General features: G+C 43.2%; 1 protein-coding gene across 7 annotated transcripts in view; it reads right to left on the minus strand.

Moving 5' to 3' along the window:
- The window catches only part of LOC107266170 (protein downstream neighbor of son homolog), a 127,649-nt gene that overhangs the window by 57,418 nt on the left and 54,474 nt on the right, over positions 1-15,757 (minus strand). For 3 of the 7 annotated variants that reach the window (XM_025083359.1, XM_015736385.2, XM_015736386.2), the window contains exon 1: positions 12,059-13,474. The exons of 3 other annotated variants lie outside the window; for them this stretch is intronic. Coding sequence is in view for 1 of the 4 variants with exons in the window: in XM_015736383.2 (XP_015591869.1) it covers positions 12,059-12,108 (50 nt within the window). In the remaining 3 variants the exon portion in view is untranslated. Of the gene's footprint in view, positions 1-12,058; positions 13,476-15,757 lie in introns of those variants that run through there. One more of the 7 variants, XM_015736383.2, reaches the window with a different exon arrangement.

Raw genomic sequence — 15,757 nt, forward strand, 5'->3', positions numbered from 1 at the left:
TACTTGGTAATATACCGTACAGAATAGAGAGCTACTCTTATGTGACTTCACTTGCTCTAGGATTTCGCTAATTAACTTATACTCCTCATCCTATACGTTAGTCTAAATTTAAACGAAGATAATGTGTGCCTTATCAAGTTCCTTACTGTATATACATATTTTGCCCCAAGTAACACTAAGACTGTTGCTCCAGGCGTAGCTCGTGCTACGCTCCGAATAGCACAGCGTTCAGGACATTGCGCCAACTTCATGCCAGTCTGCGGTACTTTATTAGGCTTAGTTACATTTATTGCACAAGCCTGAGTGGGCGTGTGGATTCCGGTATGAAAAAAAGAGAGTAAATAAAGAATAAAAAAGAAACGGAAGAAACAACCATGAGAAACATGGCAATAGGAAGTGACGTGTGATTCTGTTTCTTTTTTTTAATTCTAAGATACCCGGTTTTCTTTTGATCTTTATTGGAGGTTAAGTTAACCTCCTTGTCGGTTCGTTTCTGTGTTCCTGCGTTCTTCGGTTCGTTCCTTGCGTCCATTCGTGTCAAGGTGTACCGTGACTGCCTACAAGGTGTTTCCACGGAGCGACTCCTCGCTCTGTAGGCCCAAACGTAGACTTTACTGGCTGATTTATACTTCCGACAGGCGTAACGAGTTACTGGCTGAGTTACAGTGCATTCCCTATCCTCCCTATCCTCCCTATCCTCCCTATCCTCTTTGCGTTCGTTCTGCCTTCCTTCAGTCTTCTATATACCGTAGCATATAGTTAGTATAGTATATTGGGATACGTCGCGCATTGCCATTACGTTTGGCTTTGTATCCTTTTCTCGCTTCTATCCCTGGACTCTCATTGGATCGTCATCCTTGACGTCATTATCGGCCAACGAATCTCATCGCGTGCGAATCGCGCCTTAAGGACATTTATGAGCGGGAACCATGACAGGATATCTTCTCGAGGAGCTGACGTACCCATACTTCCAAAGGACCAAGAATACAGCTGTCTCCATTATGTATTGAGTTTTATGCTTTTTAAATTGATTAAAAAATTTTTTTATTTTTAAAAAAGCAAACATGTTCTGTCTAGGTGAACGTTCTTGCCTCAGTGGCAGCCGTAATAAAAAGTTTGAGCTTGACTCGTTTTATATTGGAATCGCCATGGTTAAGGAGCATCGTTTGATAATGTGATCTTGCGGAGGATCAGTTGTCCTTGTGGAGTTTGTCCCGGTAGGATCATCAGATCTGAAGGAAGGCAGCTATTCGTCACGGATCGTTTTGACGATCGGTTTTGGGATTCTACTCGCGAACCTCAGAGCCTGAAATTCTGGAGGAAACGTGGACTACGGCCTGCGGATATGCGATTCAGATCTCGATGCAGTCAGTCAGGGAGTGAGTAAGTGAGTGAGTGAGTGAGTCAGTGAAGGAGAGAGGGTCGAGATTTATTTGTCGGGGTTTCAGCGGCAACCTCTGCTTGCCGCTGGAGATGTCCACCGAGATAGAGAATCCAAGAGCAGGAAGCACGGCAGACTCGCTGACTCTCAATGAAAAAGCCCAAGAGACGCAGGACGAAATCTGGAATAGTAACAGGATCTAGAAGAAGCTGCCACCCAGTATATTACATCCGTAGGTATGCTAATGAGAATTGGACGTAAGAGCGTGGCTAATTGAATCCGAGGTTCAAAGTTCATCAAACGTAAGAAGAAAAAAAAAATGATAAGTCGAATGGACCAAAACGATGGATCTCAAGGTTGACTTTTTTGCAATCATCAAAATTCGTGTAGCTCTCCTCCCGTCTTGGGTATTCAAGTAAAAGTAATTCTGTATTTTTATCTCTGACTGTTTTACCTCCTCTTGGATTCTGAGCTGGACCACTCCCTTGTGCGCCCTTTATACGTACTTTAAAGAGAGCGCTCTCGGGTCCCGTCTCTCCTACACTCGCGGAATACCTAAGCAACGCGAGTTGATCCTGTCGTCGCACGCGGCCGTTTTTTGCCCGCACTCGCGCCTCGCCTTTTATTTGGTCCAGACGGAATTCGGCTAAATGCATTGATTAAACTCCTGACATTGTTCGGACGGCCGGTGGCCACCGTGTCTTCGAAGACGAGTCCGATCTTTTTTGCAGGAGTCCCGATTCCGCTCCTGATTCACGTTCGACGGGATTCGACTCTCCTCTTGGTTGCTTCACCGTCATTCGTAACCATTGGCAGATGTAACTAGGCTGCTTTACACCGATCATTCGGCGGTATAATAAGGCCCGGTTGATAAATACGGATTTTCAACGGTCGACAAACCTCGTCGACGGAACCACCGGCACAGTGATCGATCCGATGGATCGTTACTGTATAGTACGAGGTGTATCTCCAATTCCTCATAATTGCCGAAATGAGCTTCGGGTAGTGTACTCACTTGACTGGCTTAGAATCTAAATTACCGATCTTGTTATTGAGGCTGAACCAGATCGATATGGACCCAGTCCCGATTGTTTGGCCCAGGGAAAGAAGCACACCTTTGCAGATCGTTTCTAAGGCAATGCACGAGGTAAGTTTGGCATGCATCGCTCACTCCTTTGAGCAGCCAAGAGCCATCTATGGAATTACCCTGATGATTAATGGTACAGCTTGGGGCCCGTCCTCCGTGCCTGAGGCCCACCGACACCGACCCACCTTGGGACCACGAGCGGAGCCACGTCGCCATTCGCAAGCGAGCAAGAGAATTGTTTGGCAGACGCGTAAAAAAGCTCACAATGTTAAACCCGTCCCGCGTGCCTGCTTGACTGCCAGTCCCTCTGTCTGTGCGTCTGCTCATTCGTCTGTCTGACAATCTTTCCTATCCCGTCGAAAAGGCCCCTCGTTATGTATATAGACGTAAGAGAAAATGCAGTACCAGCGATGCAAAATTCAATGTTACTTTTAATTTTCGCTCGATTCACGGTATCGAATTGTTATGGTGTATACGTGTGTCTATGGTGCACTATAGAGTGGTGGGCCCTACGAAAGAGGGAGGGACTGCAATTCGGATCGCGTGTTCGCGAACAATAAGACTAGACCGTGAAACCACCCTGGAACATGGGGCATCTTCCTGCGGAATAGCAGTGATTCCGGGGAAAATGTGCAATATCTTCCGTGATCAGAGATTATTACTGGATGATTACTGGTTTGATCTAGGCTAGACTGTCGGATGGTAAAGCCAACCATATTTCCACGCTCTTCCACAAGATGATCCTGCTATCCGTCGCTTCGGGAACCGACGTCATGCGATTCGTGAGGCTACCCGACGCGGATGGCTCGACTATCAGCAATTGGCGTGGGAAGAAGTCCTGCTGAATCTTACCAGGGAAACCAACGACCTATTCTGCAACAGTCAATATCCATATTGTCCATAACCCGAAGAACCAAAGTCCAACGTTTTTATTTCGAGCATAAACAATTAACGTTTCTTCTTTCGCATTAAATTTATTATCATTTATTATTAGCGTGGCGTTCAATTAAAATTTTAATAACATTTTAATTACTTAACGGGAGTCAAGTGCGTCTTATGTGTAGTACCTAATATTCATATTTGAATTTGACCTCTTCCTTTGTATGTCCCCTGTGTTCACCTAATGGTAAGGAGCACGCGAGCGATTATCGTTTTCCCGTGTTCGGTTCACACTCCGCGGGAGTGAACCAGCAACTCGACAAGGCATTAAACCGCAAAATAAAAATACTCAAGCGGAGGCATCGGCCCGCATTGCGGAACGATGCGCAACAGCTGCACCTGACGCGTCATTTGCGAGGAACATATCAGGCATCAGCGATAGCTAATTACTATTCTACAGATATGCGTCGTATGTTACTGTAGAAGCTATTTGTCTTGCCCGGATATTGCGTCGATGCTTTCAGTGTTTTTAATCCAGTAAAAAGTGAGATGTCGCCACGTGTAATATGTCAGTGATAAAGGAAGAGAGTAAGATAAAAAATATTTTCGAAAAGTCATCTATACTATTATAATTATCAAGAAAAAATTTCAAATTTTTCCAAAAAATTCATGGCAATTTTTTTCTTATGGGTATATCGGTAGCTGACTATAGCCAGAGATATTTAGATCTACGGTCAAAATTGAATAGAGTCAGGAGACCGGCCTCGAAATAAAGTCTGGTGAAATTTCGACCGTTCCTAATATCCACGTTGGTGAGTAGTCGAACGTCAAACCATATAGTACATAGGTATAAGTATACATATATTGCAAAGAAGGACGAGTATCAAATCCCTAGTGACGTCTACTAGCCTCCCCAGGCTACAGAATTAAATCATCACGCGGCCTTCCATTCAATCGAGAAGTCTTCAAATGAAATTGTCCGTCTAATTTTAACTCGACGGGCTTTAAAATGATGGAAGGTCTCTATGGGGATAAGTGTGGGCTATGGTGGCGCGGGTTCGAGGTGGGCTTAATAAAGGGTCTAGAACGTCTATACATCCCATGCTGTGTCAGTCAACGAGAAATCCCCTCCTTATTTCAGCAACCCCATACACCCTAAAAATCGAAACCCCCTCAAAAAGTCCCATAGACCAAACCCTCCTTACATGCGCCTAATACAGTACAGCTGAAACTCGCAAAGAGTTTTGGTTGGAAAAATTGTTCCTAGCGAGTTCCAACTTTTTGCATCTATGCATTCAGGTGCATTATACCTTTTTTTTTTCTAATCATCAAATTACCTGCACTTGGAACTCTGGTGAGAGTTTCAGGCAATAACGCGAAAGCCATTACACTGTGGACGAAGGGGGTTCAAGATGGTCAGTGGCCCGACGATGAATTCTTTTCTTCCTTCTTTTTTTTTTACGTGCAAGTTTTGTTGCGCAAGAGAGGAAGGCTGGCCCCCTATCTCGCGGATCGGCGGCTCGTGCGCTAATTATCCCATTACGGGTTGGCAAATGGCTTCCGTGTTTGAGGGAACGAAGGAGCCGCGTGAAAAAGAGCGCGTCGAAAACTTGTTGCGTCCCTGTGCTTAGTGAGATAGCAGTTGGTATTTTACATATCATAGGTATTTAGATACCTAGAGATATCATACCCATGAGGGTTCATGATACAAAGGAGAATCACGTAAGAACGTAAGGCATACGAGGTAAGAATAAAATTGTATAACAGCGTATAATATGTTTTAGATTTAGCCATAGAATGGTGACGAGCTAATAAGGCCTAAGGCACCCACCATGGCGGCCATTTCAATAAAACGGCCCCATGGGCACAGGAGGAGATTCGGAGCTGCGATGTGATTAAAACTAGCATCCCCTTTCTGGTCGGTGCCGTCGCCATAGGGGGCTGATTATCAGGGGGGGCTTTGACCCCCAGACGGTGGGTTAATTTATTGAGATGTCGTCGAGTCAGAATCCTTCCCGGCTAATTCGATGAGTTTAGAGATTCATCTTATTTCTCTTTATTATTATTATTTTTCACGGGAATACCATATATGCTGTTAATAGAGGGCTTATTTTTTCTTCGTAAAATTTTGAAATTTTCTTTCATACGTATTTGGAGATAACGTTTTATTCGTCAAAATTAATGAGGACACTGGTAATAATAACAGTTGCCAATACCGTCTTAGGTATATATATCTACTGATATACGCAATGGTGTAATTATGTGCTTACGGTTAAATTACAGATACGTTAACTTTTCAAGAATTAACAAACGACGTGAGACGTCGCGACGCGAACGTCCTTCGCGATACTGGCCTATGGGCCGTTTGTTGGAAAACAATATATAAGATTATTATTCATGCCCGGTTCAGCACCTTAATTAAATAATGATTTACGTAATTTATTCAGCGCATTTTGCAACTGGAGTAGCTTACATATGTATATAACTATACAGGCATACGTCTTACGTACCGAGTCTACGTAACGACTGACCCATTAATATCAAAAGCTTTACATTTTCCTTTTCTCACTGATAAGCCACGACCTATAACTTACTTGCGTGCCTATACTTTCTTTAAAAAAAAAAAAAAATAAAAAAATAACCTTACCCAATTTTCAAGTAACCACTGTCATACCAATTGCACACGTGGTTCATAAAGAGAGAATAAATTTTAAAAATTCCAAATTCAAAAACGGTTTTAGGAATATTAAAATTACCTTAAGGCTAATTCACAAGAAAGCACGTAACGCAAACCCATAGTGCGGATTGATCTCAATGCAAAGTACGATTCACGTACTTCCATCCCCGTTCACAAGGTAATATCGAAATTCGCGACGCTCGCCACTTTTACGGGCTTTTTATCAAAGCACGCACAGCCTGTTCTCACTATCGCTCTATTGTTATTTCAACCGCGACCTACTTGCGTCGCGATTTTTCCTTCTCTCAGCGTCGCCCTAAAGCTTTCCTACAGAACGATATCAAGACACGCGCGAATCGCGTGTTCTCGCAGATATATCGTAAACAGCATTAAATCCAAAAACATTAAAAAATTTCAAAACGATCTCAAAATTCGATTACCCCCAAAGATACCCGTAAGAGCAGAGTATCTCGAATATTTTTCTCTGTGCCGTAAAACAAAATGGCAGCTAACCAAGTAGGCTGGTACCTATATCGAATGCTACTACGGCCACGCAGCAGCAAGGCTAGTGCTAATAACACGCAGCAATAACGGCGCTAACGCATCGCGTGCGCCAGCGACAACGAATCGCAGAGAATCGTGGGGGCCGTCTCCTTGACAAGCGGGTGTTTAATTGGCGTTGAAACCAACGGTGTGACGGGAAACACCATACCGTGACGTCGCCCGAATGCCTGAATGCCTGAATCCAGCTAAAGTCGTTGTATTATAACAATGCCAATATAGTCTAAGTATATCAACACCATACTGTATGCACTATACCTAGTAAGTAGTACCAGTACATACTGATATATAGCACTAAGGGGAATCCGCCATTGCTAGTGTGTTACCACGGGGAACCAGGTAATTATCTGCAACACGCAACTCTTACGGAGGTTGTTGTATTGGTACCGGTATACATTATTATTATTGTTCTAACTTACCCCACACACATATATATGTATATATACATAATTATGTATACCTAGCCATACATACAGTATATAAGCTCAGGTATACCTTGTGCACTATAATATATATACACTAATAATTTCTACTAGTCACTGTGTGAAACGAGAAGAATCCTGCGTAATATTATTTTTATTCTCTCTTTTCATATATGCACATGTGTATATACTTGTCGTGTAGGTACCCACGCGTAAGGACAATGCACGCGAATAGTTCGCTACCCTTGTAATAAACTTTTGAGATTTTCTAGGTAAAAACGGGAATTTTTGCCTTGGGTCTATCGTGATTTAATGGGATTCATATAACCTCATATAAATTATGTATATGAATTTTTAATACGGATGTATCGCATTATGAATGATATTCGAGGAAAGAATAAAGGAGTATAATTTTACGTATGGGCATAATGCGGGTATCACTATCGCATTAGGGTACATGTGAATAATCTGATATCTAACATAATATAATAATTGATAATTTATTAAATAACTGGTTACCGGTAGGTAAATGCAGTAAGAATTTTATTACCCGATCAGGTAAGCTAGTAGGTAGTCAGGTAACGGCATTGCTTGTGTATATGTCCACGTATACCCAATTATTCACAGAAACTCATTACCATATATCTTATTGCGTATAGTGTCGTATCGAGTATAAAGAGTGTACGGAGTGTCTGAGGTAACCAGGAAGAGATAGAAAAAAGGAGAGGAAAAAATTAAACGTCTGATCTCCTTATCCAGTCTAACCAGATACTATAGTTGGGGGTATCTTAACAGAGATCCTGAAGGGTAGATATGGATCCAGGATCTAGGAAAGATAGTCGGTTCAGGAATAGCGAATAGGAAGGACATGGTAGTTACAGTGATATCCTGTTAGAGACGTCTAACCTAACCTGACTATTCAGGCAGTGCATATATATATATATATATATATGTGGAAGTAGCGAGAGTACCTATAATAATAATTCAAAGAACGCGGCAGACATCAGTACGTCTTAGACGCCATACTTGGAATACCCTCCCATTCATTAGCGTCTTCATTGGCGTCCTCTTAAATCCTTCTTCTTGCACCGTGTAGAGTGGCGAGATATCCCAAGCGACGTCGAATTATTTAACGTCGTATTTACCGTCGGCGGCGCCCACGCTTACGCGAATCGGCGATTCACGTAACTTTAAGCCCCCCATCACAGCCGCCCCTAACGCAATGCGTATAATGCCCGTAAGATTTATCGTGGCTAAAACGAGTACCGAGAGGGGCCCTATGGGGCCCCGCGTATCCAGCACCCCGTGAACCATTACTTTATATACCGACGGCTACTGCTGCGCCGCCACTGCCCGATTTGGCCGGCGAGCGTCGGAATTCAAGCCGACGCGAGCCGATGCTAAATTAATGTCTTCGCCGTTCTTTGCTATCTCTTCTATGGTGTTTTTCTCTGCTCCTTTAAGTGTCTCGGTATACTGAAATATCCTCGGTGGTCACCATGAGAAAGTTACGAGGTAAAGTTCAGCTTGCTTGTCTCAATCGTCTATACTTGTGCCATGGTGCTTTCTATGGGTGTTTCCTAATCCTATGCCAGTTTTACTGAATTCGCTATTGCTATGGGCACCATCTGTCTATATAGCATATGTGTAGATATATATATATATATATATATAAGTACAATGTTGCAGACTTATTTTTCTCTGATATTTCTTTATTTGTGGCTATATGGTACAAGTGATAAGCTGCATGAATATTCACAAGAAATTATGGTTCAATATTGGTTTAGTCACATGGGCTGGTTCTGGATGACTATTTACTTGAGGCTGGTCAGTTTTTGAAAGGAACAGTCGAAACAGAAGGCGAAGAAAGAAGGCACTAAGAGGTTACAGGTGGTACAGGGTTAGAGAGAGAGCGGTTGAAACTAAGCACGAAGGAGAAAGTATGTGGCGATAGAAAGGTCTGGAAATTGTCTATATAGAGCCCTGTAGTGGAGAAATTTGAAAAATATACACATTGAGTGTACGCACAGTGCCTAGACTGGCATCTTGTTAACTTTTTTTTTGTAAGGATTGTAAGCCCAGGTTGATGGGAGAATCGAGGAAGACAACATATAAAGAGGAAGTCATGCGATGCAACAATGTAAGTACCAGCAGTTAATACTACCGGCATTGCGTTTTATATTTTCTTTTAGTTTATTACGTCTTTATGGGGAGCAGCTAACTTTTGCAAGTATAAGAAAAATTAGATAATAGACGGGAACGTTTAACGTAGGTAAATATTTATTTACTTTTTCTAAGTTCTTTTTCAGATAGTACACGGACGCTGGTACTTATCTAATAGACAGGTGTGAACGAGGAATACGGGTGTTTAGATGCTCTAAGAATTCTACTTGTGCGCAAATGACGGTGTTCTGCTCGTATTTCTTGTCATGGAGTTTAACATAGGAAAATTTATAATATCCGGTCAGCATGCAAATATATATATTTTTTACAAATACTTATGGTCTATTAAGTTTCCCACTGTACGGGACTGTGTGCGAGCCTTGTGCTTATGGTGAGAGAAATAAGAAAAGTAAAGGTCCTAGGAAGTTGGGGACACGGTTATTTCGTTACGGGCCACTTGTAACAGTTCCAGCCGGTTATCCGGCGAGATCTTAGCGTAGGTCTCGGCAAGCCTATTAATTACCTTTACTGATGTGGGGTGGCTGTGAAGGGAGGTAAAAGGCACTTAGAATAAGAGTGTATAAAGCAGGCGCACCCTCTGCTGCAGGCGAGCGAACAACAGACGGGTGGTCGCGGCTGTAGAGTGGGGAATATTTAAAAAGTAATATCAATTACATTTGCATATTCACCACCCACCCATGGCCGCCCGTTGGCATGGGGGTTGGACTATACCCTGTACCTACTTCCTATGTGTATATATGTATAGTATATATGTATATATATCAGAGGAAACGTTCGGTCGTTTCTACAGCCAAAACCTCGAGCATCCCCTTTCTCTAGGTAACAACCCTTATGCTTACCGTTAGGATGCAGCGCTGTAATGTCTTTCACAGTTAATATCAGTGCTACTCGCATCTAATGATAAGAGTATAAAATGAAAATTTGTTAAATCCAATGAAGATAACGGACTACATTGTAAAGATTGTCAGTAATAATGATTTTGAAAAATTCTATAATTTATCAAAGGCTATAAAACTTGAAAAATCTAATACACTCTAGATGGGATTTGTAAGTTTAATTAATTTTTCAAAACGTCAAGATGGATTTCGATAAGCATTGTGTTTGTAGAGTTGTGCATAAGTGCAATGTATAGGTAGCGCGGGAAGAGAGAGATTTTATGGAATCCAAGTTTCTCCGACCTTTTGAAAAATTTACGTAAGAGCGTCGCGAGGCGTCGTACATAAGTCCGGACTAGGAGGCGCCGCAATACGATAATGCGATAAGGTCTTTTTTTTTCCTCGCGTCTCCTCGCTTCCTCGTTCCCCATCGCTTCCCCACCTCCAACCCACGAATCCGCCATTGTGCTCGTTCCGATTGTTACTTCTGGGGGCGTTAACATAACAATACACGAGTGCGCCGCGACGCTGCTACGCGCTTTCGGCACGTCCACCGTCGCTGAAGGATCCCGACGCGTCAAACCTGATTTTTACTATCGGGCTCCCGTGCAGTAAAATAAATATCGGGAGTCGTTATCTTTAAGGCAAAAGAAACCGTGGTCAGTCTGTTATGAATTAATTAAAAATTTAATAAAAAAAGTTTACGCAAAAATTCATTATTAAAATAAATATATATATACAGTCATGTATCCCGCAAATCGGTAGCGTCGCTACAAATACGAGCTATTCTAGTTACTTGAGGTAAGAAACGAGAAGTCAGGGCACTCAGCGTAGCTAATTGCTCGAATCATTAAGAAAAAACATGAAATCTAAGCCCCGGTTCCACAGTGGGAAGCGGCAGATAAGAATCGCAACGTCTCATAATGAAAATAATCACGGCACAGCCCGTAATAACTACGTTTTAGCCTGACTTGCGGCAGTTAGTGGGACTCGGGTCGAGTGGCTGTGCATGGCGGGTCATTTCCACTAGAGAATCGCGATACAATTTCGGCAGGCATTTTTAAGGGGTCGATTATCTTAATTTTTCTAAATTTTATATGAACGTTTGCTATAAAATAAAAAAAATTTTGATCGACCATTATTTGCGGATTAAATGAACTCAAGTGATTAGGTACATTAATTCGTTATTATACGGTTATATAACAAATATGAAGATCACAGCCGGTCCCAAATGAGACCCTGGCCCAGACCTGCAGTTCAGGTGGCTCCCGGTCTGACTTTTCTTTGTGTAGTCAGGGGTGCATACATTACTTTCATCGCCCCTAGCTTCTATCACCCACACCGTAAAGACAGGTGCTTGCCCCTCTTTTTTTTTCATTATATTATATACTGACTATATAACATATTTCTACTAGTCTTTCTGTATATAAGTATGTATTCTAGCTTGTGTCCAGTTTTCAGGCGTTTCTATTTGCTAGGAGAAATTTATTTACAGGCATGTGTTTCAATCTACTGCTTGCTTATAGGCACACGTGTTCCGTTCGAGTATTCCTATGATACCCAATGCACGTCCGGATGTGTTTTCTAGTGCACGTGGAGTAGAGGAAGATTTTAATGTCACAGACAAAAAAAGATGTTAGATTCAGGACAGATGGCTAAAAAAATTGACAAGTTAAAAAATATATTAAGAATTTTTCTTACGTTTGGATTTTACGAGAATAATCGTGGAAAATAATGGCGGTGTATGACGTTGTTATATTTTTAGTTTTTATAAATAAACCCTTAAACTGCGTACGTGATGGCACTTTGTGGTGAACTGCGTACCGTGTGCATACACAGAGCATACAAGCACCGCTCCTTGTGTACCGGGTTCTCATGTTTCTTTTCGAGGAAAATAAGAAATTGGTAGAGAATCTAAGGAAAACTAAATGAAATATCGTATTAAAAGGAATAACGTAGTCGACAATGTCAGAGTTATAGACGTGAACTTACGTAGGCAGGAAAATGAGGACAGACACGTAAATACGTAGTAAAGTGTCCATTTTGTCTTGAAAACCAATCACAGGTGTTCGAAATTTTGTATAATTGTGTTAATGTCGTTCTAAAATCGCCACCCTTAAATTAATTTTTTTTTGTTAGCATCCCTTAGTCCTAGTGTTGCTCTGGATGGTTCAGGGTCTGCAGATATTTTGTTACAACTTGGTATGTTATGTTTTGGTAGCACAGAAAAGGCACAATTTCCGAAGAAGCGATCCTCGGAGCCATTGGAGAACGAGAAGATAAAGAGAGACGAAGAAGCGAAGAAGTGAAGCGGTTGGTAGCGGGGGAACGACGAAGAGGGGAACCTAATATGGCGGCCATCTTCTGTATTCAGGTCATAGACGAGAGGCAGGCGGGTGCGGCACTCTCGAAGGCAGATTTCAATGCCAGTCATCTCTTGGAATGCGCCTACGATGTACTTTGTATTCCTTGTCGCGTACACGAAAGGCCTTCACAATCTCTTTGAGGACATGAGGACACGATGGCGTAGGCTGAGTGTACTCGCCATTATTTCCATCCTTGCTGCGGCCATTTTGTGATCCCTAAGCGCCATCTAGATACACTTTCGATCTGTTTCACCTTCTCTCTTCTTTCACCTGATTTCTCGGACACTCATTACGCATCTGACATTTATCTTTCACATTGTTGGCATTATGACATTCTTCATTCATTTATTTGTTTTCCATTGAAAATCTTCGGAACTCTTCGCAACGTGCGAGCAACATTTTCAAGTTATTCGTTATACCGTGTATTTCCATTATATGACCGTCATCGATGGTTAATAATAAAAAAAAAACACCTCAGACACATAAATTCTCGAAGTCCAAAAAAATGCACCAAAAAATGAAGCACCTTCTGAATGATAAGAAGTCCAATAAAACTTGCACGTAGACGAAATATCGAATGAACTACCATAGATAACGGTAGAACGTAGAAGGGGTAAGAGAAGTCCGGTCCATTGGAGAACGGGGACCACGTGGTTTCCGGCGTGGTGGCGCACGTGGTACCCCGACCACGTGTTTCCTCACAGTACAAAGTCTCACAGTTGGCGAACCTGTTGACGTACACAAGACATCCCCGTCGCGACGTTATCACGAGGTTCCCGAGAATTCTACACGAACCATAAAATAATGATATCCGGTTCCAAGATACGTACACCTCAAGGAAGCAGCACTGAGGGATACCAGAGCCAAGAAGAACCAATGACGTAGTTCACCATATACGTAGCAACTGATCGAACAAGGAACCAAACAAGTACACAGGCAGGCAACGTAACAAAGCAGTGAAGCAGGCAAGCACAAGGCAGGGGTTCCTGGCAGACAGGGAGAGGAATACGAACTAAGGGTTCTATATCCATCCAACCAACGGAGCAGAGCTGAGCCGAGCATAGCATAGGAGAGCAGAGCAAGGAACACTGGCACCACCCTGGTAGGGGTAGCCGACGTCCGTCCCAAGTCTTTCCTCATCTGCAAGTCGTATAACCGAGCTAATTATCAAGTTAATATGGCCATTCTGTATGGAGCCCCGCGAGTGGGTGGAACCAAGATACCCTGAAGGGCGAAACCCGTCGAGTAAGAGAGAGCACCGAGTACATTGATATTATAAGTTGCTTCAATCGCTGTATTCATTTGTAAACTAACCAGGCTAAATGTATTCACCACCGTGAGGCGGCACGGTGATAGGCGGAGCCCCGGCCCAGGCCACGTCCTGACTCCAGCGCCCTTCCTTTCTTCCTTCCTTCCTTCCTTGCTTGCTTACTTGCTTACTCAGTTTCTCAGAAAATTCACGCAATTTTATTCTTTATTCCTTACGCATACTAGACTTTCTAGACCATTTCATTAGCTTTGTTTCATGGTACTGGGTGGAATTATAATCCGAGACCAGATGGGTCCTGGGAATGATTTTGGGATGGAGCAAAAAGGGTTAGGTTACAGGGTTATTAATGACCTTCATGGATATGATTAATACCGAAGTCTATGATGCGTCCTGGTGGATGTTTAAAGAAGTAGCGAGACCGCATGCGCCGTCGTCCTTCCCCCCCGGAAGTCCTCTGAGCGTCACCATGAGGAGAACGGTTATTCTGTCCTTTGTTATTCTCTTCTTGCTACTTCCCACTCTCCTTCGTCGCTTCCCTCTCTTGGCTCGTCATTACATTTCATATATTCAGATTTTTTCCGACGGAGCGAGCGAGCGAACGCCGGCGTATATTATTATTCCGGAGCAACTTTGCCCTCCCTTCGGATCCTCCCTACTTGCAGCGCTGCTTTTGCCTCCAAGACCCTGTGCACGCCAGTCTTGGTTGCTGGTACCGGGTACTGGCATTGGTAGTGGTACTGGTGCCGAGACTCGACAACGGCACCGCAACGTGTACGGGGAACCACGTCGACTTCTTACGCCGACTTAGGGGAGGTGGAGACCACAGAAATATGAATGCATAAATGCATAAGTGTTTCCACCCCTGTACCTACTTGCGGTGCTACCCCCTTTTTTCTATGCGGATTTCTTACTGCAAGCTGTATGAGCTTTACCGGGAACGTCCCGAGAGTTGGAGGAAATGTTCTCCAGTAGGAAGAGACAGGTACCTGGTATCTATATTTGCCCTCTTATCACTCCCCTTCAAGATTTCTCTCTTTGCTACCTGACCTACAGATAATTTCTTCTTTTATTTCTTTGTTTTATTTTTCTTCTGTGTCCTCCTTCACTCTCACCAGCTGCACGGGCAACTTGGCTTGCACCGGGTACCCTTTTTATCGGTGGGTGTCCTTTTGAAGTAGATACCGCGCGTAGTACCTCGACTTGCGGGCGAGGAGACATGAATCTTACGCGACAAAAAGTGGTCCCGCAGTTGTGGACGCATGGCGCGAGATTAAAAGACAAATTAGCATAATGTGTGTGCACGATATAAGCAGTGGACCGGTAGTCCCCCGTCGTTGGCAATGCTGGAGATACTAAAGTAGTGAACAGACCTCAGCCAGGGAAGCAGCTGGGGTGGTTTAAGGAGATCAGGAGGTATGTTAAGAAAATATATACACAATATAAGAACGAAAGTAGGCCAATTCTGAGGAGTACCTCAGACGTTCTAGAAGGATCCAGTAAGTTTTTAATCAGCGGGGGTCGCTACCCCTATGCCGAATGATGTAGTATAATGGCCAAGGGTGGTGGAGGTAATAGGGGGTGCTCTAGAAGAAGGTACCAAACGATGCAAATAACGCGTTTAATAAAGTGTCACCGCAGCTACATCAGTGACTGTGTGAATATTGTACGCATATTCACTTTTCTCGTGGTACCCTTAGACGGCGGAGGTCAAGGGGTTGAGGAGGTATCTTCTGGGCGTTGATAGCCAGGAAGTCAAGATAGCGAATCGCACCTTCGCTCATGCATGATTCAGCCACAGTATCTCATTTCATCTGGGGCCTCCGCTAAACTATATCTCCTAATGGTAATGTTATTCCAAGGCACATATCTCTTTATATTACGTGGGCTGGTTGACTCTGAAACACTCTGGGTGGCTGGCTGGCTGGGTGGCTGACTGGCATACTTCCCTCGTACTTGGTCCGTACTTTGTTGTGAAGCTGACATATCCGTCTTTCTTCTTATATCGCGGTACCTTCAACACCTTCAAAATAACTTCGAACGACCTCCCCCCCCCCC

The sequence above is a fragment of the Cephus cinctus genome, unplaced genomic scaffold, assembly GCF_000341935.2.
Source record: "Cephus cinctus unplaced genomic scaffold, Ccin1 Ccin1_scaffold0299, whole genome shotgun sequence".
Taxonomy (NCBI): domain Eukaryota; kingdom Metazoa; phylum Arthropoda; class Insecta; order Hymenoptera; family Cephidae; genus Cephus; species Cephus cinctus.